The sequence below is a fragment of the Panthera uncia genome, chromosome B4, assembly GCF_023721935.1.
Source record: "Panthera uncia isolate 11264 chromosome B4, Puncia_PCG_1.0, whole genome shotgun sequence".
Taxonomy (NCBI): Eukaryota; Metazoa; Chordata; class Mammalia; order Carnivora; family Felidae; genus Panthera; species Panthera uncia.
Genome location: NC_064809.1, coordinates 74,734,328 through 74,759,318, shown reverse-complemented (window position 1 = coordinate 74,759,318; position 24,991 = coordinate 74,734,328). Strand labels below are relative to the sequence as shown.

Sequence of the window (24,991 nt, the reverse complement as noted above, 5' to 3'; positions counted from 1 at the left end):
AGAATCCTTTGTGCTAGGACTTCTCTTTGGGACCTTTGACCTCTCCCTCTTTCCCTGCCCAGTGGTTCAAACCATACCTGGTGTGATGGTCAGTCTGTCCCATCCCAGGAGAACCAGAGTCTCCTTGCTCAAGCCTCCTTACTTCTCCCCAGTTGTTTGGCCCTAAGCTAAGCTCAGTTTTAGGCACTTCGTGGAAAGGCCCAAATACTCTTCAAATAAGAGAAGAACGACAACTGAAGAGATGGTTGAAACCCAGTTTATTAGACCAGAGGCATGCGTCACCCGTAGCCCTGCCTGCTGTTCTCCATCCGGTGCACACCCCTTGGCCTTGTTCCTGCTTCCCTCTGGAGAGGTCTGATCTCCAAGGAACTTCTAAGAACCAAGAGCTCCCCCAACATCCCATAGCCTCACTCTCTAGCTCCAGGCAGTGCACAGGTGACCTGCCACAGGTCCTGTTCTGGGGTTGGAGACCAAGAGACAGTTGGGCGGAGAAGGCCTGGGAAGGGGTAGGGCTCTGGCCTAGGGGGAGTGCCTGGGGGAGGGGGCATGGCAGGCCCTCTACTTCACTCATTTCTCATTAAGATAGGAAGGGAGAGACAGAAGAGCAGAGCTTTCAACTTCCCCTCTAAACCTGTATTTTTCCCCACCATTACCAAACCATACCTCACCAGAAAATAAAAGTGGTGGGCTTAGGTATCAGGTGAGGAAAGGAGGCTGGGCACCCAGAAGGAAGGAAAGGTCACTGACTAAGGACCTGAACTTCTGTCTCTCCAGCTACAAGACCGCAGCTCCCCTTGTCTCTGACACCCTTGGCTTGGTGTGCAGAGCAGATCTCCACTCCCTGGGCAGGGTCTCTTTCCACAGCTATCCCTTCCCTGGGGAGGCCACAGTCAGCCAGGCAAAGGGCTTTGTGATTGTGAAACAGGGGAGGGAATGTTAAGGCTACGGGAAGGGCATAGGGTGCCCGGGTTGGGGGCAGAGGGTGAGGCCAGAAAGAGGCAGAGCTTGTGATTCACAGCTTCCTTTATGTCGCCACCGAGACAGTGCGAAGGTTACAATGCGCGTGTCGTCTCCTTGTGCTTCTCAGAGGGATGTGTGTACACAGTACAGACACCAGGGGAGAGAGTCCAACTCTTTATACAGGCGAAGGCATTCAGAGACCAGAGAGGGAGTAGAAACACAGAAAGGGGGACTTGGAGCGGGAGGATGGTTCTTAGAGACAAGAGGGGATGGGGTAGAGACAGACAGAGTTAGGGGAAAGTATATACAGAGATATAGCAATATAGAGTCTGTATCATATAGAAATAGAAAATGCAGATGAGGTTGTTGAGAGAAGCAAATGAAGTTGGGGGAGAGGACTTGGGAGAGTTCCATAAGAAAATTTATGGATGTGGCCCTCCGCAGGGGCCCCTGGGAGAGGGACCAGTGAGGTTAGGCACCAGTGTCCCTCTCCCTGAGCTGGAAGCCAACCAGCTGGATCTTTCATGGGACAGTAGAGGAGTGCTACCTCTTGGGATTTCTCTCCAGCAGTTCTGGGGTGGGGGTGAACTTGTAGGTATCAGGATGTGGCCTACAGCACCAGGGCCACATCTTCTCCCCGTCATCCACTTCTTCGGGGTATTCCCATCCCCAACTCCCTAGATAGAGACTTCACATGTAAGGGGGTGGGAATGGGGACTAGGGTCTTAGTTCTTGCCTGGAAATTTGCGGTTGGGGGGACACTGGGCTGAGAGGGTCTCTTAAGGCTGGGGAAGCCTCCCCCCCTCCCCCCGCAACTAGCCCTCCCCTTCAAGGTACATTCTCTGATTCGGGGCCAAATTCCAGACCCCAAGGATCCCCTCCACCCCCCACTGGGAGGGGCTTTGGTGACTGGTGGCAGCAGAATGTAGGTGGACAGTCAGATGACAGACAGCCAGACAGACATAATTCAGGCTGGGAGCTGGGGGAGGCAGCATGGAGCAGAAAGGGGCAGCCTGAGGTCACCTGCCCCATTCTCTCTTTTTAGTTTTTAGTTTTTTAGTTTTTTTAAAGTTTTTTTTTTTTTTAGATTAGTTTCAGTAAAAATAAAAAGAACGGGATAGAGGCAGGGAGAGGGCTCTATGGTCAAGACTCCTTCCTCACCACAGACAAGAGGAAAGGACTGCCCAGGAGTGGGGGACTACCTTGGGAGGGGGGAGTGAGTCCCCAGGGCAGATGCGGAGGGGCGCAACTGAGGGCCCCCTTATTCTCCTAGCCCTCCCCACCTAGGCCTTTGGTACGGTGGCCTGCGGGGCTCAGCAGGTAAAGTCCTCAAAAGTGCCTCGGGCCGGATGGTGAGGTAGGATGTTGGCAGCATACGTCATCCCAGCAGGATGGCCCCGGAGGCTCTCACACGGGTTCTAGGGGAATGGCACAGGACAGGGACTGGTTATCAGAAGGGCGACAGGTGGCGCTGGGGCTCAGGGGAGGCAAAGGAGAAGAGGTGGCGAGGGGGGTGGTCCTGGGGCTGGGGGGGAGGGAAGGGGCAGGGCCGGAGGGCACCCCTCTCTTGCTCCCTCACATGTCTTTTGACGTCATCCAGGCTAAGGGCCACACCCTTGTCCGCGCTGCTCCTTTTGGCCTCCTTCTGGCACTTTCCTCTTCTGCACAGCTTGTGCTTAATGACCTGAGACAGAGGTGGGGTGGTGAGTGGTTTGGCAGGCCGGAACCCTGCAAACCCTGTGGCCCCACCCCGACGGCCCACCCACAATTACCTCATAGGCGTAGTCAAAGAGCTCCAGTACTGTGAGGATGCTGGCCCCAATGAACAGGCCCATCTGGCCTCCAATGTCACCTGCAGGGGAGGGGGCACAGGGAGGTTAGTGGCGTCAGGACACCTTGGAAGCAGCAGAGCTTACTGGGACAGGGACAGTTAAGTCGTATTTGCAAAAAGATCCACAGCCTTTGCACAGAAGGAGCACAAAGCGATTCTGGTGGGGTTTATTTTCTTCTCCATGCTTTTCTGCATTTTTTTTTTAAACTTTTCTAAAGTGAACAGGTGTCATTCAGAAAATATAAAATACCCCAACATTCATTTTCCGGGTAAATTTTCAAAGGCTTATGAAAGAGTCCCCGCTTCATGCCCACAGGCCTGTCTCTACCACTTTGCCCTAAGAGAAGGTTCAGCCCCCTCCTCCCACTATATACCGAGACAACAGAGTTTGGGGAAAGGACCCGGGGGGATGGCAGGCGAGGAAGGAACTTGCGGGACAGAGGTAGGCAGCCTGCTTTGGGTAGTAGGGTGTCACGCCATGCCCATGGCATGGGAAGGGGACAGTGCCATGAGCAGCTCACCCAGGAGCCCTGCAATTTCATAGGCCTTCTTCTGCTCAATAGTCTCATAGTTGAGGACTTCAAAGAAAATGTCCAGCACCAGGATGTTCTCCCTGCAAAGGGGTTGGGGGAGGAGACCTAGGTTCAAGTCACATCTCTGTCCCTTACTAGCTAGGTGACCTTAGCAAGTTATCCTCTTTGAATCTGTCTCCATGTCCATAAAATGAGATGTCGATGGGGGTGCCTGCCTTTTAGGATTGTTGTAAGGATTAAGTGTGATGGCACCTATGAAAAGACACTCCGCACACTGGCAAGTGTGGAGTGACCCCAGCTGTAGCAGTGCGGATGAAGATAGAGAATGAAGCAAGGAGGAAAGAGAGGTGCTTCCTTTGCTTGCTCCAGCTAGATCTGCCCTCCATGCCCACCCCAGACTCCTTGGTTGCCTTCTCCTTGTTATCTCAACCTCCTCCTGTCTGCTGGCCCCTCAAAGCCCCATTATACCCTTTACAGTCCCAGCCCAAGGGCCCTGCCCTGCACAGTTAGAGCCCTTACCCTATGTACTGCTCAGACTTGTTGAACTTCTTGGCCAGGTACTTGGCTGACGCTTTGCTGGGGATCTTGACCATGGACAGCTCCTTGCCGTAGCGGGTTAGGTTGCAGGGCATTTCACACACACAGTATTCCTGGTCCTTCTCCACCAGGAAGTCTGTGCCCGACCAGGTGAGAGGCACCAGTTGAGTGGGGCTCTTCGGCCAGCACCTTCCCAACATGAACATCCTGGCCCTGTCCAAAGGAAGCCTGGATCCCCTTCTCTTTACCTGACCTGTCCTTTGCCTCAGCCCTGTGCCTGCCCTGTGCCCACTCTGTGCTGATCCTCACCCAGCCTCCCCATGGATATTTCATAATCCTGTATCTCATTGCTTCAGGGCCCTTGGGGGTCAACCAGCTGAGGTGTTGATGAGAGAGGGTGAGGGCCCCTCCCGGGTGAGCCCGGTTCATTTTTCACAGAGGCCTCTAGAGATGCCATTCCCAGCCTTGCTGAGGTCAGACACAGGAGAGAGAGTTCAAGTGAAGCCTGATCCAGGAGTTATCTGAAGCTTCTGGGAACTTGGTCTGAAACCCCCATGCACATGGCTCCTTCCTTCCCCCAGACTGCCCCAGGACAGGGGTGCTCACCCAGAGCAGGATCCGCACACTCCTTGTACTGTTCTGGAGTGCAGTATGGGGCATCCCCTAACAGAGGAGAAAAGACAGTGGTGCAGGATGGAGATTAAAGGGGTCTTCTGATGATGGTGGTATTAAGGGCCTAGAAACTAGAAACTAGGAGAGGGTGGGAGGGCAGGACTAGCCAGTCCCCAGTCTGTCCTGAAGGTGACCCACCCCACAGTCCACACCCCTCTTGGATGCTTTCCACACTTTCTGACGGGTACAGTCAGGAATTGAGGTCAGAGGGACAAGAGCCATAGGCATATGGACGGGGCTAGAACTGTGGTGGGGAGAAGCCAGTTAATCTTGCTTCCGTGTTGGCAGGTGGTTGATATGCATGGGGAGCTGGTGAGAGGCAATGCAGGCTGAGGGGCCCCAAGACTGTGTCTGGAGCTTTGGGGCCTGACCTGGCATGTGCACCATGCGACAGTTACAGTTCTCCACCAGGTAGCGTGTCTCACAGTCGATGCGGCAGGCAGTTATGCTGTAGGAGTCGAAGAAATCCGAGTCCATGGTAACAGCTTTGCAGGTGCCCCAGGGCGGGGGCAGGTAGATGAGCTGCTGGGAGAGCCGGGGAGCTGGGGGGTGTGGGGACTTCTCCCCAAGTCACCTTGATGGACTTGTCTGACAAGATGCAGAACTCAGGAGTCCGGCCCCCTCTCCCTCTGCACACTCTGAGGGTCTCAGAGTTTACAGAGCATTCCTGTTCATTCATGCTTCTCACTAGTCAGACTGAAACCCAGACCCTAGCTCACCCGTCCCTCCTGTATTGATTGCCCACCACTCCATCTCGACCCCTCAACACCCCACCCTGGGACCAGCCTCCCGTGGTCCTCTCACCCGCTGCTCCTGGCAGGACACAAAGGTCTGGAACCCTGGGGCCACACCAAAGCCCAGCTGGTCGATGAAGGGAGGTTCATCCTGACTGTGGATCTGCACTTTGATGCCCGCTTCGAAGGACGTCTCATCTATGGGAATGAGGGGGGTGTGTATCGGGAAGGCTTCTGACTCCCTAACCTCCTTCAGAGCTGGGGTCATGCCACCTCTCCTAGGAATAAGCACAGTGCACACTGGGACGGGGAGAGGGGTTAGTCTATGGGGCCCATCCCCAGGATCCTTTTGGGTTTGCTAACTGCATGCTGCCCTGATGAACCCTGCAACCTACGTACTTTTCTTATCTGACTTCAGCTATGCATCTCGGCGTTTCATATTCTTTCCCAGACACTATCTATTTCTCCCTCTCCTTTTCTCTCTTCTCCTCATGTCTCTCAGCCCCAAGGCCCCCTGGGACCAGACTAACGGCAGACGGCCCAAGAAGAGAGGGAGTTATTTATAGAGCGAGTGGCGGCCACTGATGGAAAGGGATGGCTGGTTACCTTGGAGAGTAACTGAGCCAGGAAGGGGGAGCCAGAGAACTGTGAGGGTGGCAATCAGGTAGAGTCGGAGATGGAGATGGCAAGATGCTAGGAAGAAGGGAGGAGAGCCCAAGTCCTGCCTCGGGTCCCACAGTGGAGCTCAGGAGTCCCCTGGTGGAGGCTGATGACTAGGGCCATGGGAAGGGGTCTCAGAGAGAAGTGACATACCAGTCTCTCCCCATACGGGCAGGTACTCGTCCTGCTGGATGTCCAGCATGATCTCCAGCCCATTGCCAGTCCCACCCTTCATGGTCTTCAGCCGTGGACGCCCATCTCGGCCCGAGTTGAATGTGTAGCACTTTCCATACCGTGTGAAGACCTGGTGAAGGCAGAGTGAAGAACCTGAGAGTCCTGGCAGCGCCTCCTACCTACCAAGGGCTGTTCCCAGGCCCCTCGGCTGCTCAGGAATGATTCCTTCTATGTAGCCCATTCTCCATTTTTCCTCCTCCTCACTCATTCGCTGCCCTTCTTTGCCCTGCTCTGTGCCCTGGAAAGCTGATCCTGATGGAGTGTGCTGTCCGTGCCCCTTTGTCACTTGGACAGGCTCTGGGTTCGGGATGGCCACTGGGAGCTATCACTAAGGGATCAGAGGGCAGAAGGAGATAGAGATCCGGGTGTTCATCCTTCCCCACCCTTCTCCCCTCTGAAAATGTTCTGGCAGTGGTTTAGACCCTGAACTACAGACCCTGCCAGAAGGGCTCCCCGCATAGCACCGCTGCCTCCCTGTACCCCTTTAGCTTGTATGTGACAACTTCCCACTATCACTAGGTGCCTCAGGCCCCTTCAGGCAGAGTTTCCTTAATTCTGCCCACAGCTCTGTAAATAGACCCTTTGTTCAAGTCTTTTCAATTAGACTATCCGAGTGGCAGTCTTTTTCCTGCTGGGACCCTGACATATATACACCTCCATCACCAGGATCCCGTCACTGCCATACTCCTGGTCCCTCCTTGAGACCCCCTCCTCAGGCCCAAGATCCTGGGGCCTTCTGAGATATGATTTCTCTTCTCCCGGATTTTGCCCCAGGCATCTGAAATCTTGCTCTCCCCGAGATCCTTCCCCCAAACCAAGCGAAGCTTTTTAGTTTTCTCTAGCAAGTAGCCCCTTATGTCCATCGTTGTCCCATCATCACCAGAACCTGAAAGCGGACCTAGTTGCCATCCCAAGGACCATGCTCACCCAAGCACCAGCATCTCCTCTCCCAGGATTTGGTACTGAGCATTCAGGGCATGGTATGCTTGGCAATGTTTGTGTAGAACTATGAGGGCCTCAGAGGAGATCTGAGCCCTGGGGGCAGTCTCTCCAGCCCATCCCTCAGAGCAGCCCTTGTCACAGTTCTGACCACACAGCCATGGAGAGAAGAGTGAACCAATTCCTTATGGCCCTCTCCCTGCTGCTTGCCTGAATGTTTCCAGGTTCCCACAAATGGGGTGAGTATGCTTTGACTACTGCTTGATGGTGACAGAGTCCACAAAGCAAGTCAGAAGGTCAGTACAGACACAGCCCAGGGAAAGAGAAAGACAGTGTTAGGCCAGACCAGAGCAGTGGGGGTATGTGGAGGTTCTTAAGAAATAGAATCCCTGTCCCCTTCCCCCTTCCTGGAACAGCCTCCTCCCCCATTCAGAAAAGAAAACACGTGCTCTCCTCTATTCTGTGGGTAAGGCCCAGAGATGAAGTAGAGACAGAACTCCAACAACTCCCAATCCCCCAGCCCCACAAGGAAGTTTTGTGGCACTCAGTCACAGGTTCCAGACGCACACCCACGCCTACCCTCCATCTGGAAGGTGAGGGACCCCAGGTGGCCCAGAGCACCAGCCCTGCCTGGGCTGAGGGCTGTGAGGTTGACCAGTGGGCTGCTGCTGCCACCTGGTGGTTCTATGTGAGAAGTGTTCTACCCTCAGGTCCAGAGGCGGCTAAGTTGACCCCTTTGTTATCATCCCACGTTCCTGTATTTCCCGGCCCGCCTGAGATCCAGTGGCCAAAACCTCGAGGTCCCTGTCTGCGGTTGGTCCACAACACACTGATGACAGCCACCTGCTCCTGCGCTATGGATGAGGTGGGGGACGGAGGGACAGATGTGGGGGAAGGGAAGGCCAGGCATCTGGCACCTGGAGGGGGCAGGAGAGGAGTCAGGCCAGACAGAACTGGAAGCTGAACTGGGGAGGGGAGGGGGTGCCACTTGGTGCCTCAGCAAGGACCCTAAACTCCAGAGTGGGAGGGCAAGCAGGAGGCTGACTCCCACTGAAGGCTTCCCTGGGCGAGAGGATCCCTAGGCACTCAGAGCTGGAGGGGAAGGAGAGGATTTAGAGGAGGTCTGTTGTTCTCCCTCAGATACACAGATAGACACACACACACACACACACACACACACACACACACACTGTAGGAGGAACACTGAAAGACCACATGAGGATGCACTGACATCCCTGCTGTGGTCATTACTGAGAAGGGGTGTGGTGGGGTGGAGTTGGGCTGTCCCCACCCCTCCACCTCCCTTCCACGCTCTTCTTCTGTGCCTCCAGAGACCAGGTTATACCTGCCCCAGCTCCAGTCCAGGGGTGACAGTCAAAATTGTTAGGGCCAGGAATAGGTACCCACCATCAGACCAGAGGTTGACCCCAAAGACAGACTAAGGTCCTAGGCCCTGCTCGATCGCAGGGAGGTCTGGGAAAGGGCTGGAGATGCTGGAGAATATTCAGGGAGACACCAGGGGCCTCAGGGCAGCAGCTAATTACCAACTAGCACAGATGAATTTCAAGATTCTAACAGGAAGAGCAGGACGGCACAGACCCGAAAATAGCAGCCCGGTTCCAGACCCTGGGGCTCCCGGGGCAAGCTCTGGCCAGGTCTCTCTGAGACAGGTCCTAAAGTGTGGGTGGCCCAGGTGAGGCAGGGGAGGTGGTCACCAGCCCCAGCCCCAGGAGGCGACAGTCAGGGTGTGCCATGTCAGACACGCTTAGGGTGCTACACCCGGCCCGGGCCCCCACTCACCACCGAGAAGTTGTGGGGGCCACAGGGCCCCCCGCAGTAGGAACAATAGAGCAGCATGTCCTCCAGCCGGTGGCAAGAGCGATTGTAGAAGCGGTGCAGGTTAAAGGGCTCCCCAGAGAAGGCCTCAGGCCCCGGTGGGGCCAGAGGCACCCCAGGGTCGTCACTTTCATCCAGCCCCAGCATGGGGGCCAGGTAGAGCAAGTCGGGGTAGCTGAGCTGGGACAGCCGCACAGCATTAGTGTTGCAGAGGGTGACCGCCGGGAAGGCCAGCTCCGTGGTGGCCACCTCATCTAGCAGAGTCACGTGCGGGTAGCTGAGGTAATAGGCAACGCGGTCCCCTACCTGGCACAAGAAGGCACCCAGTGCCAGAACAAAGGCCACTGCCCACAGGGCCTGCCTCGGCCCTGGACCCCCCTCCACGAAGATGTGGCTGGTGCCATGCAGGGTGCAGCTGTTGGCAAAGGCCACCAAATCCATGGGCGAATCCCCCTCTCTAGCCTTCTTCCTCACTGCCTCCTTTTCCTTCTCTTCCTCCTCTTCTGATTCTGACTTGTCCCGCTGCCGCCGCTGGTGCGGACCCCAAACATCTCCCAAGGGCCCTGGGGCTTCCTCTCCAGAGGAGAATGACACAGAGCAGAAGATCTGGATGGGCATCTTCTCCAGGGGCTTCCTGGCACTGGGGATTGGCAGGTGAAGGGAGAGACAGATGTGATCCAGGCAGGGTCCGGCAGAGCCAGCCTCCCAGACCTTCTGCCAGGTCTCCTCCGCCCCGCCAGCCAGCTGTCCTTCTCTGCCGGGGCCTTCGTGGCAGTGTGGCTGAGATGGGGCTGAGACTGGGCGGGGCGTGGGGAGGAGGACCTGCCTGCTCTGCCACAGGGCGGGCCTCTGGGCTGATGAATAATGGATGGCGGTGGGAAAGGGAGGCTGATGGAGGGGAGGGAGCCCCTTTCCTGTCACCAGCTCCAGCAGGACAGAGGGGGTGGAAGACAGTGGAAACCCTAGACAAGCCTAGGGGCTCCAGGTGAGATGGGACCTAGCAGATTCCTTTGCTTCCACAGCCCAGAGCCACAGTCCCTGCCCCTCCCCCATGACATTCAAGCTCCCTATCACCATCCCATCGGTTCCTCAGCATCTCCCTTGGTCTTCCTGTCCCAATTCTGGGTCCTCGCCCCCATTGTCACCTGGTGCAGCCATTTCCCTGAGATATCAGAGCCTCTGCACTCTCGGCTCTCTCAGACCTCTAATTCCTCCATGACTCCCCCTGATCCATAATCCCCCCAATTATTTCACTGACCATATACCCCCATCATCTCCCAATACACACATAAGACCCCAGTTCCCTTTCAGTCACTGCCCTGACCCCAATTTACCCTGTTACTTCCTGAACCCTTAATTCCCCTGTAATCATTGCCTTGACCTCCAATTTCCCTCCCGCCAGTCCCTGACCCCATTTATCCTCCCCTGCCTCCCCTGATTCTGGCTCAGCTTCAAGTCCTCACCCTCCCCTGTGCTGAGCAACACTTAGGTCACTTTCCCCTCCTCCACCTTTCCCTTCTGTGGCTTGGGGGGCAGCCCAGGTTCCATTAGCAGAGGTCTCTCACTGACCACAGACTCATTTATGGCCAGTTCCCGGCACCAGTGGGGGGGAGGACCCTGTCTCTTGCAGCTGAAAAGCTTCCTGGCAGACCACCACTCCCCCTCCCAGCTTGCCCACCCCTCAACGTCCAGGAGAGGAGTTCGAGGAATTCTGTCTGGTAGGTGGAAGAAATTGAGATCAGAGAATACTGCTAGGTCAGGTGGAGAGTGTCAGGAACCAACTCGGGGTGTTCCCCAAACCCTCAGCCTCATACATACACCTGGCTGCTCAGTCTCTGAGACTTGCCCCCAGTTTACCATTCTCTGCCCCCAGGCCCCTGGCCCCTCTGTGCGCTCTGATTACTCAGGGCCAATGATTGAGGAACTTGAGCCACAAGCCAAGTCTCCAGGGCCTAGAAGGTGACCTGAGGGGAGGAGTGGAAGGGAGGGAGAGAGGGGAAGCCTGTTAACCCTTCCTTTGCAGGACCAGAGGTAAGCAGTGGAGGTCAGATGAGTCTACTGGGCCTTGCCCTTCCTTAACCATCACACAGCCTCAGACCTCCTTCCCCCTCCTTTTCTCCCCTCCCTCCCTGCTCCCACACCTCTTCCCTTCTCTGTTTCCAGGCAGAGACCCTGGAGTGTGTTGGGGATTGGAGGCAGGGTGCCAGATGCCAGCAGAACTGACTAATATAGGACCTTTGGCCTCAGCTTTGCTGCCAGGGACACAGAGGCCCCAGAAGAAGAGCGGTGTTTGAGCTCTGGCCCATCTCCATCTTTCACCATTGCCCTCAGACTGGCCTCCACCTCTTTTGCCTAAACAATGGCTTTCCAACTGCTCTCCCCAATCCCCTGCCTCCCAGTAGTTTCTCCCCACCTTATATAATTCTGACCATTCTCCTGCATAGAGACCTTCACGCCCCAGTGCCTCTTGGTGAAATCACCTCCATCGCAAGAGGAGCTATGAGGCCTTTGCAATTTACCTTCCAGCCTCCCTTCCCCAACCTTCCACAGCAGTCTAGTGCCTAGCCACCATGCCCTTCTCCCGTTCTGCATACACACAAGGCTCATCCACAGCTCCAGGCCTTCCCTGGACTCCATCTGGAGAATTTCTACTCATTTATCAAGACCTTACTCACATGTTACTTCCTCCGAGAAGCCTTCCCTGATTGCACAGGACAAAGTTAGTACCCACTCAGGACACAGAATGGGGGGTCCAAATCTGCTCAAGCCCCTTCAGGCATGAGCAGTGACCAACAGGTTCTTGAAAACAGAGACCGTGAAAATGAAAGAGCAAGACCCAGGGACCATGTTAAGAAACTAGAACCAAGAAGACCAGGAACACCCAGGGCAACCAGAGAGGTCACTCAAGAGATGAGAAGAAAGATTACCGCCCCCCAACCCCCTTCGGCTGTGGTCCTCAGGCTTCTTCTGTGTGAATTCATGGGTTCCTTTTCTGTTTCTGGTCCCGTGTGCCTTTTCTCCACCTGGGCACCCCCCTCCCAGACCTCAGCTTCTAGAAGGCTTTGCATGTCCTCAGGATGTGTGTTTCACAGGTAAGTTCTAGGCCTGGGGTGAGGGTGGGGAAGCCACAGCTGCCCGTGCGTTCCACACCCACTAGAGGGCATTGTTCCCCTCCTTCAGACTTCTGGCCGGAGAGGTAGGTTAGACTTCCAGAGGGAAGACACCAAGACAGGGGACAGACACTTCCACCACGAGGCTTCACTAGAGAGAAGGGCATGCGCACACACAGCAGCTTCAGAGGACGGCAAATCCAGCATGGCAGGACACTTCTTCCCCCACACCAACACAAAGACCCACACTGCACACCTACACATCACTACACACAGCTGCCTTGTGGGGCAACAAAGACACACACACACACACACACACACACACACACACACACCAACCACATTTCTTCCCTCCTCCATCCTCTAACATTCTCTGCTACCACATCTTGTTCCAGTAGACAAATCCAAAATTTTCACAGTAATGGGAGGTAAGGAAAGTATCAAGCAGCACACACAGACCGCCCCCCACCCCCCAAGCACACACAGAGGCCCCAGGAGAAGTGGCCAAGCAGAACGCAGGTAGGACAGCACTCGATTCTGAACCCTCTGTCCAAGGATGCAACCCTTCCCTGTGTCATTCCTTACCCAGCACCGCTCTTAAGCTGTGTGTGGCGACTCAGTGGTTTCTGACTTTCTCCACATGTCTTTCTAAACTCCCTCGCCCTCAACATCTGTACAATGTTTCATGCTCTTCAATTAATATCTCATGGGATCCTTATACAACCAAGTGAATTAAGCAGGTTTGAGTAACTTCACACCCCCCCCCGACAAATGAGGAAACTGAGGCACAATGATCTGTTCAAGTTTCATGGAGAGCAAGTAATGGGCATGAGACTAGGATTAGATCATCCCCCTCCAAATCCCTTCCTCCTTCTTCATTCTTTCATTTATTCATCAAATATTTACTGAGTATCTGCATACTGAGGACACGTGAAGAATACATAGGGGCACCTGGGTGGCTCAGTCGGTTAAGCATCTGAGTCTTGGTTTCAGTTCAGGTCATGAGCTCACAGTTCGTGAGATTGAGCCCCACATCAGGCTCCATGCTGACAGGGCAGAGCCTCCTTGGAATTCTCTCTCTCCCTCTCTCTCTGCCCCTCCCCCATTCCCTCTCTTTCTCTCAAAATAAATAAACTTAAAAAAAAAAAAAAAGAATATATAAAGGACCAGGGTCTTGCCCTTGTGGAACTTACTGTCTGATGGGGGAGACAGACACCATTTTCTAAAAATTGCAAAACTAAATGTTTAATTGCAAACTATAAGTGCTATGAAAAAAATAATATGCTCTATGGGAGTGAATGACAGGGAGATCTGACCCAGCCTTGGGAATCAAAGCAGGTTTCTCTGAGGAAGCGATGGTTTAATTGCAATCTAAAGAATAAGGAGGCATAATTAGGTAAAGGTCTGCATGGGGGTAGGGGGGGAGGCAGGGGGAAAGAGTATTCTAGAGAGCAGAGTCATGCAAAGGCCCTGAAGACCACGGAAGGAGAGAGCTGAGCAGAGGAGGAGGTAGTTGGAGAGCCAGGGCAGGGTAAGAACAGGCTGGAGGAACATGCAGGACCCAGACCTCTCAGGGCCTTGAAGGCCACAGCAAAGATTCTGGTCCAAGGACAATGGGAGGCACACCGTGGGAGAATTTCAAGTGATCAGAACAGTGTTTTGAAGAAAGGACTCTGGAGTGGCCAGAGGGGTTGCTGGAAGACCTGTTAGGAAACGATTGCAGGGTCTAGGTGAGACGGTGAGTAGTGGGCTGACGGTGAGTAGAGGATAGGGATATTTGGGAGGCAACAATGGCAGGTCCGGTTAAGGGCGGTGAGGGAGATGGGAGTGTCAGGGATGATTTCTAGTCTGCATAAGTGGCTATATGGTGGGGTGGCTCGCTAGGCCAGAACACAAGGCAAGGACTAGTTTGGGAGATAAGATGATGAATTTGGCTTTGCACATGCTGGGTTTTTGGAGCCTTGGGGACATCCAAGTAGAGATGTGAAGTGGGAGATTGGTCACTGGTGCTGAGGCTGAGAGGAGAGAGCTAGACTGAGGCATACATCTGGCACTCGCTGGTATATAGATGCTGACTGAAGTCATGCGTGAAGATGAGATGGCCCAAGAATAGAATAGAAAGTGAAAGAAAGAAAGAAAGAAAGAAAGAAAGAAAGAGCAAACAAGCCTGATTTGTCAATATCCACTGAAGCTAAACAGAATCCCAACCTGTGACTTAACCACAGCTCCTAGTTATATACCCAAGAAATGAGTATCTATGACAAGCAGAAAACATAAACAAGAATGTTCATGGTAGCTTTATTTATAATAGCCAAAAAACTAATAACAACCCAAATGTCTAGCAAGAGTAGAATGGATAAACACATCTTGGTATATTTATATAATGAGATACAACACAGCATTGACAAAGAGCTAACTACCACCACACCAAACAAAATAATGTCACAGACAAAATCGAAAGCAAAAGACGACAAGCACAAAAGTGTGTATGGAGGATACATATACTCTAGGAACTTCAAGAACAGGTGGAACTTACCTGTCCCGACAGAAGTCAGAATAATGGTTACCTCTTATGGGACAGTACTGACTAGGAAAGGGCCTAAAGGAACTTTCTAAGGTGCTAGAAATGTTTTACACTTTTATGCCAATGTAAGTACATACTGATGTAATACGTAAAATATAACATTGTGAGATACACCAATGCAGGGGCACCTGGCTAGCGTGGGTAGGGCATGTGACTTTTGATCTCAAGGTCATGGGTTTGGGCCCCACATTGGGTGTAGAAATTACTTAAAGATAAAATCTTATATGTAAAAAAAAGATACACCAATGTAAAAATGTACTAATGAAAAATTCATCAAGTTGCACCATTAAATTGTGCCCTCATGATTTATAAAAAGAGAAAAGCTTGGGATTGAGACTTGAGTAGTGCTGACATTGAACAGCCAAGTTAAAGAGAATGAACTGGCAATGAGACAGAGAAGGAGGAACTAGACAAAGGAGGAAAATCGAGAGTGTGTGGGTGTCAGGACAGAACGGTTTTAAGAAGAGGAGGTGGTCAACCATTTTTTAATGTTATTGAGAGAGTAAGGATAAAGAATGTTTGCAGGATCTGGCCACATGGAGGTCCCTGGTGGCCGCAACTAGAACCATTTTGGTGGAGTGCTGGGGGCAGGCAGATGGCAGCCTGAAGCAGATTGAAGAGGGAGTTTGAGATGAGGAAATGGAGACAGTGGAATATATACATCACTTTTCAGAATTTTTTCTGTGAAAGGAAGCAGAGAGATAGTGTGCGAGCTGGAGCTGGAGGGAGCTGTGGAGTCGAGAGACCTTTGGTTTTGGTTTTTATCTTAACCTCAACCCTGATACATAGCAAGTGCTCAATAAATGATAGCTGTCGTTTTAGCTATGTATTTCTAGATGGGAGAATCATAAGCATGTTTCAGTGTCAGTAGGTAGGTTCCACTGGAGAGGCAGAGACCTAGTGTAGAAGGAGAGGCAAAATCTTTAGGGTAAAATTCCTATATAGGTAGGAGATCAGATGGAAAGAATAGGTTGAGATTTTCAGCCTAGATAAGAGGAATGCTCCCCTCTGGGGATCGCTTCCCAAAGGAAGGGCGAGTTCTTGGCTGAGGCTTCTATCTTCTGAGGCTTGTATCTTCTCTGTGGAGCAGGAGGCAAGGTCATCTGCTGAGGGTGAGTGGGGGGGGCTAGGAAGGGCGGCTGTTTGAGATGAGTGGAGAAGTCTACAGTAATCATTGGGAAGAGCGAGGTGACCAGGAAAATACAATGGGGTTGCCAGGTGGCACAGCAGGCCCATTTCAGGATATTGATCATGGGCACAAGGTGATATCAAGCTGGCCTATTGTGTGACGTCCTCCGGTAGAGCTTGGTTGCCCTAGAGCCACCCTGAGGAAAGCCAGTGGTGGGTCTATCTACTAAGGTCGGGATTTGGCCAGGTGGTGCAATGAAAAGGCAGAGGAATCAAGAGACTTGGTGTGGCCAACCTGAGGCTGGGGTTCCTTCTCCTTTGTACCCTTTTCCTTCCTGCCTCCTGCTTCTTTAGAGAACACGGCAAGCTGGGAAGCCAGACACACTCCTCCCCCCACCACCCTGCTCCACACATCTGCTCCTACAGTCACACACAAAGAACCTGGATCTAGAAGATCTGAAGTCAAGGTCCCACTCTGGCATTCACTGGCTATGTGACCTCAGACAAGTCACCTAACATCCCTGAGCCTCAGTTTCCTCATCTTTCAAGTGAAGGTATTAATATCTTCCTGCCTCCCAGAATTGAGGACCATGAGCTAAAGCAAAGGGAGTTTGTATATTGCAAAGCTCGACTGGAAGAGATGATTAATTTTGCTGCTATGTGCTCTGCATGCAACCAGAGGTTTGCCTGCACACAAGCTCCCTCCCACAACCACACTGAGCGGCGTGTGCCCCCATGCACATCCACACGCGTCCACCTCACCTTATCTACATCCCCATTCTCTCATCCTCAGACCCCACCATGGAGGTGCACATGTGTGCTTGCCCACTTGGGGCCCACATGCAGCGAATGTGTCATAAGGAAGGCTGAGTTGACTGCTATTCACGGTCAAGGCCACTGCAGCCGTCTCACCCCTAGGAATGTCCCCAGCCTGGCCCGATGATGTGACATACTGATTAGAGACACACAGCACTAAGCTACACAGCCCCACTTCCCAGGGCCCCCCGGGACTGCAGCCACATCAAGGAGGTGCAGATGAGAAGGGTGAGAAAGGGTTTTCTTTCCAAGAACTCATAGTAGCTCAGAAAAATCACAATTTGTCCTCCCTTTCCCTGGGGGGTGGCCTTAGAAAACCTGGGATGCCAGAGTCTCTCTCCTTAGAGTTTCTTAAGGGAACTTCCCCTCAAGGTGAATACACAGCCCTTTTTGTGCTCATTTTAACATTTTCCACAGGGAAGGGGCACCTGGGTGGCTCAGGTGGTTGAGCATCTGACTTCAGCTCAGGTCATAATCTCACGGTTTGTGAGTCTGAGCCCCACATCAGGCTCGTTGCTGTCAGCACAGAGCCTGCTTTGGATCCTCTGTCTCCCCCTCTCCCTGCCCCTCCCCTGCTCACACACACACTCTCTCTCAAAAATAAATAAAAACATATATATAATTTTTTTTTCCCACAAGATGTCTGATCCATGTGTCCAGAAAAGTCAGTACCATACATCCATTCCACACATGGGCCAGCACGGGCTTAGCTAGAGAGTCCCAGAGGCTGAGGGAGGGGCTGCCCCCAGGCAAAGAAGAATTTAGCAAACTCCTTAGAGCCCCCTTTCCTCACAGGAAATTGGGCCTAGAAGCTAAGAAGTGAAGCCAGATGAAACTATGCCTAAAATAGAACCCAGGGGTCCCCATGCCCAGCCTCGCCCTCTGCCAGAACTAGGCATCACTTCTCATTCTTGCTGTCTGCTTCCCAGTTTGGCCTCCCAGAATCCTCACACAAGAGTCCTGACTGGGAGGTTCTCAGCCAGAGGGTAGAAGTTCCTGGAGCAGCCACCTCAGACCTACGTGAGGGCAGGCTGGTGCCTCGGGTGCCTGGCTGGAGGCAGACAATGACCCCTGCTGGAGAGCAGTGAGCTGTGCATCTGCTGGGGGAGGATGGCAGCGGGTGGGGGGTGGGGGTGGAGAGTCACCACACATTCTATGAAAGTGGAGTTTCTCGGGTGCCTGAGTGGCTCAATCAGTTAAGCATCTGACTTCAGCTCAGGTCATGATCTCACAGTTCGTGGGTTGGAGCCCCGCGTGAGGCTCTGTGCTGACAGACCAGATGGAGCCTGCTTGGGATTCTCTCCCTCTCTCTGTCTCTGCCCCTCCCCTGCTCTCTCTCTCTGCCCCTCCCCTGCTCTCTCTCTCTCTCTCAAGAATAAATAAATAAACATTAAAAAAAAAAAAACCCTAGAGTTTCTGAATAGCTGAGCTGGCCTGGGGAGATTGGAAGGACTCCACCCAGATGTCGAGGGTCCTCTGGTACCAGTCACATTACTCCCTGTTCCCTGAGGCTTCCTTTGTTACTGCCACTCTCTGGGCTCTGAGCCTCTCTGGGTACCACACTTAACTCCAAGCTCCCTGAGGGCAGGGACTGGGTCTCTGGCACCCAGCATGGGGCCTGGCCCTTAGAAGGGGCTCTGTCACAGTAATGAACCAAAGTTGAAGCATGCTCAGAAGCAACCTCCACCCGCAGCAGAAACGGGACCTCCCTGCAGGCCTCCCTCCGCTTCCCAGATGGATGCATACCAGGTGCAGCAGTGACCATACCTTTGAGTTTTCCGCAGGCTGGGGCAGGAGAAAGGCCCGAGGCTTGGAGGTGCTCCCTCCACCCCTGCACTGCCGACTCTGCCCCCAGAGGCACTTAGTTACTTACATCAATTCCCTATTACTTTAGCCAGCAGCGGAGAGATCAATTAACTTAGAGTAGCCTCTTAGCTGGGAGAGGGGTGGAGTCAAGAATGGCAGGGGAGGAAGAAAGGACCGGGAGAGGAGGTGAGAGAGGAAACTACGTTATCCAAAGGATGTTTGTGAAAGAGAGACGGAATGAGAGGGAGAAACCCTAACCACGGTCCCCGGGATTCTTGCACCCGGCTCTAACTCCTGTCTCCTCCCTCCAACCTCAGGCACTTCTGAGGGAGGGAGGGAGAGAAGGATAAGGCTGGAAGGAACGCCCTCCTCCAAAGTTAACTTCCCCGCTCCAGCCTCTCCGGTCCCTCTGCAATCTGTGCATGCTCCCCGTTAACCGCCCCCCCCCCCAACAAAGACCACTGGGCCTTTGCCCCCGGGCAGGGTTGCTCAGGACCCTGCTCTCTATGTAGCAGTCTGGGCAGCTTTTCCCCTCAGCAGCCTCCGTTCGCTGCTAGCTGGAGGGAACAGACTCAGTGAGGTCTGAGCTGGTCTGAGCTGCTATGCGGTGGGAGGGGGATGAGGCAAGCCAGGGCGTGTGGGTGTGAGGGGTGTCAGTGAAGGGGCAGAGCCAAGTCGGGGATAAGGATGCTCCCATGCTAGCCCTGGCTCTCTCTGGGACCTGCACCCCGGCTCAGCTTGCTATAAGATGGCTGCTCCCTCCCCTCTCCAGGTCCCAGGATCACCCACCTACACCCACTTCTTATATCTGCTTCTTACCCCTCTAGGTGATCCAGAAGAGTCCTGTCCCCTTCCAGAATCTTAGGGGGATTTCTGTGCCTCTGGGTCCTGGCGGTGGGGGGGGACTCCTGTAGGCACCTCAATCCCTTATCCCCCAATTCCACCCCCACCTGAGAGAGAATACTATCTCCACTGCATACCCACCCCAAGGATTTCCATTTTCTGCCCTCCCCTTCCTTCTCTTCCAGGGTCCAGAAATGAATTCCCCACTCTCTCTCCCCCAGGCAAAGGCTCTGGGTCTCAGCTGGAGGAGGGGGGTGGCATAGGGCTGACTGGGCAGCCATCTGCCAGCCCCCTCCCCTGGTGCTGTTCAGCATTCCAGCCACACAGGCGCTCCCACTGCCAGGGACAGATAAGGTGCAGCTGGAGGCTGGCACCAGCTGCGACTGTGCTCACTCCCTCCGGCCCCCACCCAGACACTGGCAGACAGCTGCGCCCCTGGTCCCCCTCCACGGAACCCCTGCCCTGCCGTGGCCTGGCTGGCCTCTGCTGGCCTCGAGCTGGGGTGGGAGAGAGCAGAGCCTCAGACCCTGTTGCCCTGGCAACGAAGCACCCCTCCTCAAAGGAAAAGAAGTGGACAGGGAAGACAGGGTCCTTGAGAGTGGGTCTCTGGTTGCTCTTATGGTAGCTCAGGAGAGAGCCGCTAATGTCTACCCTCTGCCCTCTGCCTCTTCAGTCCCAAAGAGTTTCCACATCAGTTTCTCCCAGATTTAGCCCAGGTTCCCCAAATGTATTCCTACTCTCCAAAGCCGACTCAGCTACGGCTGGGGGATGGACCCAGTCAAACACTCTGTGACCACCAGTCCATCCCCAACGGTTGAGCTGGATTCAGAAGCACGTCTGGGGGAAACACTTGTCACTGAAGACCCCTGCTAGAGAAGCTGGGGTCTTTGAGGGACCAGAATATGCCCTTCCTATGCCCCCTGAACTGTCCCCCACGAGCAAGGTTCTCACTGTTGGATCAGCTTTGCCCTTGGAAACCAGGAGAGGAATTCACATGTACCTCTGCACGCTATATTTTGCAAAAACTGTGAGCCAGGGCTTGGATTCCTAGTTAGAACCTCTGTTTCAAGGCAGCAGAAGATGCCAGGACAGTCTCTCCGGAGCTCTGACCCAATAGGCAAATGCTTTCTGTCAGTGCCCTGTCTGTCCAGGGGCTAAGTACATACCTCTTGGCCTAGCAGAGAATGGCAAGGATGGAGAGGCAGATGCTAACTATTAGACCAAAGAAGAAGAGAGAGAAGGTGGAGCATCAGGCAAGGAGTGTCTGTGCCCCTTAGTACCAGGGAGCTGGAGGAGAGGGCCTGAGCCCTTCCTTTCCACTGGGGAGATGTCGGACATGGATTCACAACCAAACTCCCATGTGTGTAGTAACATCCCTATCGGCGGAAGTGGTATAGTTCCTGACATGGAAAGAGGCGGGCAGGGAGATCTATGAGAGAGGGTCGAAGGAGGGGGTGAGAGGTTTGGGTGCGGCCAGATTCAGGGTCAGGTCTTTGACATGAGCTCAGAAACATCCAAAACCTAGTCTTCCCTGGCGACCCAGAACCAAGAGGTGCCAGTGCTGGGTCTGCAGGTTACTAGTTCTTGTGTCTCCCCTTACGCCAACCCCAAGCAAGAGGAAGAACTCAGATTGTTCCAGAGCTTTGTGAACCAGTCATATGTCCATCTGTCTACTTAGAATTGTTCCCTCAGATAACATGGACCGATCACATTTCAGTATCTCCAATTTCACGAACCGAACGTGTCTCGGCATCACCACTTGGAATCTTTCTGGGCATGAGGGACAAATGGAGCCTCAACTGAACCCTTTCTATGGACTAATTAAACCCCCCGCTTTACACCTTCTCGGGTTGAGCCAAGTAGTCTGCCCACCGTCCAGAATTACAAGCCATTCAAGCTAATGGGTTTTCTCTTTCTTGCTGGTCCCTTCTGCCTGTACACTGGGTATGTTACAGAGGAGGAAGGCTCTGTCTTACTTCTACCTTCGCCCACTTCTACCACTCATGGGTATACAGTTGGTGAGCCCGGAACCCTTTGGTCTCAGGCTCTGGAGAATCCAGGACTTTCCTGTTTCGAGGAAGGAAAGAGGGAAGTGGTTAACGCGCCATTCTAGGCCCCCCATCAGCTTGGCTCGGCAAGGAGTGTAGTCTTGAAACCTTTGTCCGGCAGGATTGACAAAGGCACATGAAGCTGGTCGGCAGAGCAGGGCGTAAGGAAATTGGGAATCCTTGTGTAACCTCAGCAGGAGAAAACAAGCATGGCCACAGCTCCAACATTTCTACACAAGCAAATGCAGTTCATGCTCCCATAATGCTGGGAGGAAGCAGGCAAGGAGGGGAGGAAACGGGCAGGGAGAAAAGGGAATATCTGAGAGCGGAGAATTGGGGGCAGGCATGGATAGCAAGGGGGTCCTAGGGGAGGCTGGGTTTTCAAAGAGCAATGATCAGGATTGGAAATGGATACAATGACTCCAGGGCCAACAATATTAACAAACAGCACACTTCACTGGAACTTAATGAGACATGAGTTCTAATCCTGAAGCTGTCACTAACCAACTACGCGAACTCAGGCAACTCATTCTACCTCTCTGTGCCTCAGTTTGTGCATTTGTAAAATAGAGATAATGTGGCTGTTTATCCAGGGGATTGAAGGACAGCCTACAAAGCATTCTGAAGGGTTATAAGCATTGTTCTCTCATCTGGTGTTATTTTTCACACATGGCTCCAGGTCCTCTGGGCCCTTTCCAGCCTGTCTGGTTGTAACTGCTCAGGAATCTATAGGACTTGCCCAGGATCACCTGGCACATGAGATGCAAGTCAGTTCCCCTAACCCTCCTTGGGATGCTGGCTTTGAGGCAGCCCCATCTGTGGGGAGTGGTGTGTGTGTGTCTGCGGGGGCATCTCCATTTTAAGGAGCAAAGGGATGAAAAAAAAAAGCAAAGGGAACTTCCAGTTCAGCCATGACTGTGTACCCCAAATAATCTCTCCTTCCTCAGACCCTGGCTCTGTGGGTCTTGCTGGCAAAGGGGGAACCCAATCGGACAGTATGTGCATGTGTGTGCGTGTGTGTGTGTGCATGTGCGTATGTGTGTGTGTGTGTGTGTGTGTGTGTGTGGACAGGGGTGGCACAGAGAGAATTACCTGTCTGGCTGTTTAAGAGAAAGCTTCCCTTACTTCCCAGTTTTCTCAGTGCTTCCCAAACTTAAGTCCAAATCACCTGCTAAAATGCAAATTCTGATTCAGTTGGTCAGGGGAAGTGGAGTAGCTAAGTCCTGCAGTTCTTTCAAGTTCCCAGGTGATAGTCCTCAGACTTCATTTCAAATAATAAGGCTTACCCACCACCATGTCCAGCTCTGACACCTGCAGCCCACACAGTAAGCTGTGAGGTCAAAGCCATGCCAGGTCGTGTGTGTGTGTGTGTGTGTGTGTGTGTGTATGAGTGCATGTGTCAGCCTGATGTGTGTTATGCACTGTGGGCCCTCTTTCCTGCCATCGTGGACACAAGGTGATGCTCAGGCCCTCACACAGAGCACACGTGCCCCTGTGCTGAACTAAGTCCTGTTCGGACAGAAGCAAACCCCAGGGACCCACAGCTTCCTCTCCCAGAGTAGCAAGCTTGAAGAGAGGCCCTCGGCTCCTAACCTCCTCCTCCGGGGGCAGGGCTGACTCATGCCCCACACCAGGGGACTCACTCACCACCTTGAAGTCTTCAGCGCTGCAGACCTCTCCCCGGAAGTGGCAGGAGAGCAGCATGTCTCGAATGTCGTGCCCTGCACGGTCATAGAATTCCCGCATGTTGAAGGGCTTGGGCTTGAAGCTGCGGAAGTTGGCCTTGTCCTGCAGTATCTCCAGCTGCTTTTCATCTGCCATCTGTGTGTCCGGTATCTCATACCTGGAGCCCAGGGGTGAGCAGCGCATGGATCAGCATGACCTTCCATTCATCCCTCCACTGGGCCTCCAGCGTCCCATACCCAACCTCGGTGGGGGGGGGGGGGGGAGGGAGGAGGGTAGCAATCAGCCCTGGGAAGCAGGCCTGGGCATAGGCACAAGGAGAGCTGGGTGTGTCCAGAGGACCTGAACCCCGGGGTCTGAGAAGACAGTAGGATCTGCCATGGCCGCATGGGTAAGGGAGAGGTGGGCAGAGACATCAAGGCAGGAACTATCTTTATACTACAGTCCCTACCCTTTAAAGATAGAGGAGAAGATCAAGACGCAGCGGCAGGAGGGTGGCAGAGGTCATTCCCGAGAAGGTGCTAATGTCTCATAGCTCAGGCTGCGTAGGGGCAGAGCTGTTTGGGACTATGCTGGGATCAGAGGTTGGGCTCCCTCAACTGCGTGCTCAGCAGCACCCCAATTCCTTTGCTGTGAGTGGCAGGCTTGGGGGGCCTAGAGGACAGGGTTGTCCGGGCTTTACAGCAGGTTTGGAGAGGCGAGCCCCCTGATAGGGGTATCCGGGAGCTGGGATGCATGCAACTCCAAGGAGCCCGGCTAGCGGATGGGTGGGAGCCGCCCACCTGTTGTTGAGCAGGGCCAGCAGCTCCCCAGCGTGGTACAGGTCATTCTTGGAGACTTGGCTGAAGCGGAACTCGTTGAGATTGCACAGCGTGACGGCGGGGAAGGTGAGCTGGGAGGCAGCCACCTCATCGAGCTTGGTGACGTGGTGGTAGTGGAAGTAGTACTGCACTCGCTCGGTGCACACACACAGCAGCACAGCCAGCGAGCCCAGGAAGCACAGGGCCCAGAGCGCCCGCTTCAGAGACAGCCGTTCGTAGGAGAAGATGTGGGCCAGGCCGTGCAGCGTGGAGCTGCTGGCGAAGGCCTGGATGCTCACCGGCTGGACGCCACCCACCTCTTCCTCCTCGGCCTTCAGTTCCATCCTGGCCGAGGGGGCCCTGGGGAAGGGGGGTGGGGAGACTGTTATTGTCCTGAGATGAGAGTACACCTGGGGGGCCCTGCACGTGTGCCCATTCGGAATCCCCGTCACCAGAGGTCACTGCCCCTGGGGCAGGAGACTTCCCTCTGTGTGTGAGCCCAGAGGTGGCCGGCCAAGGGACACACTCGTAGAAGAGGGTTCCTCCAAATGCGGGGGCACAGGGGTCAGCTCAGGCCAAGAGAATGCCCTCCCAGGAAAGCTTCCCAGGCCAGGGGAGACCCCACATATAGTCATTGGAGGGCGAGAGGGAAGTCCCAATATTTCCACAGGCAGGCACAGGAGTTCCCTCCAGATGTGGGGTCACTCTGGGACAGGAATGTCCACCCCATCCTAGAGACGAAAACTCCCCCAGATGGACAGAACCCAGGGTCAGGAGCTCCTGGCCAAGGGTGTCCCCAGGACTGAGCTTTCTTCTGGCTGAGCTAAACCTGGGCTAACCACCCCCCCCCCCCCCGCCCCGCGAGGTGGGGAGGGGCCCAGCCCGAGTCCTCACCTGCGGGCGTCTCCAGTTCTCCTAACCGCGCAGGCTATGTGTGTGTCTATTTGGGGTGGGGGGTGGAGGGCAGCCGGAGGTGGATGCATGGGGGGGGGGGCACGGTTCCCTATGACAGCTAGCTGTCCCCGCCCCGGACGCAACCCCCCCACCAGTCCAGCTTCTCGACGCAGCCAGATCCCCTGCTCGGCCCCCGCCCCCCTCCCCAGCCACCGAGCCGCCCCAGCAGCTGGGGAAAAGCGAGAGGGGAGGAAAGTCTCGGCTTCGGGGCGCTGGGGAGTCCCGCAGCCAAAGGCGGGGGTATCGGAAACCCACCTGAGGGGGCTTCGGGAACCCGGCAAGC

At 54.2% G+C, this 24,991-nt stretch overlaps 1 protein-coding gene across 2 annotated transcripts; it reads right to left on the bottom strand.

Annotated features, from left to right (window-relative positions):
• Positions 1-162: 162 nt before the first annotated feature.
• On the bottom strand, positions 163-24,142 carry ASIC1 (acid sensing ion channel subunit 1). 2 transcript variants are annotated; one of them, XM_049627294.1, is made up of 11 exons: positions 23,737-24,142; positions 22,919-23,114; positions 6,081-6,231; positions 5,338-5,465; positions 4,905-5,055; positions 4,468-4,524; positions 3,844-3,997; positions 3,313-3,404; positions 2,733-2,812; positions 2,540-2,644; positions 163-2,378 (listed from the first exon to the last, which is right to left on the bottom strand). In XM_049627294.1, the coding sequence occupies exons 1-11, from the start codon at positions 24,096-24,098 to the stop codon at positions 2,274-2,276; spliced, it is 1,581 nt and encodes a 526-aa protein (XP_049483251.1). In that variant the 5' UTR covers positions 24,099-24,142; the 3' UTR covers positions 163-2,273. The 2 variants fall into 2 exon arrangements, with proteins under 2 accessions (XP_049483251.1, XP_049483250.1); XM_049627293.1 differs by lacking the exons at positions 22,919-23,114; positions 23,737-24,142 and adding an exon at positions 8,901-9,652 and having other exon boundaries at positions 4,905-5,058.
• Positions 24,143-24,991: the final 849 nt, after the last annotated feature.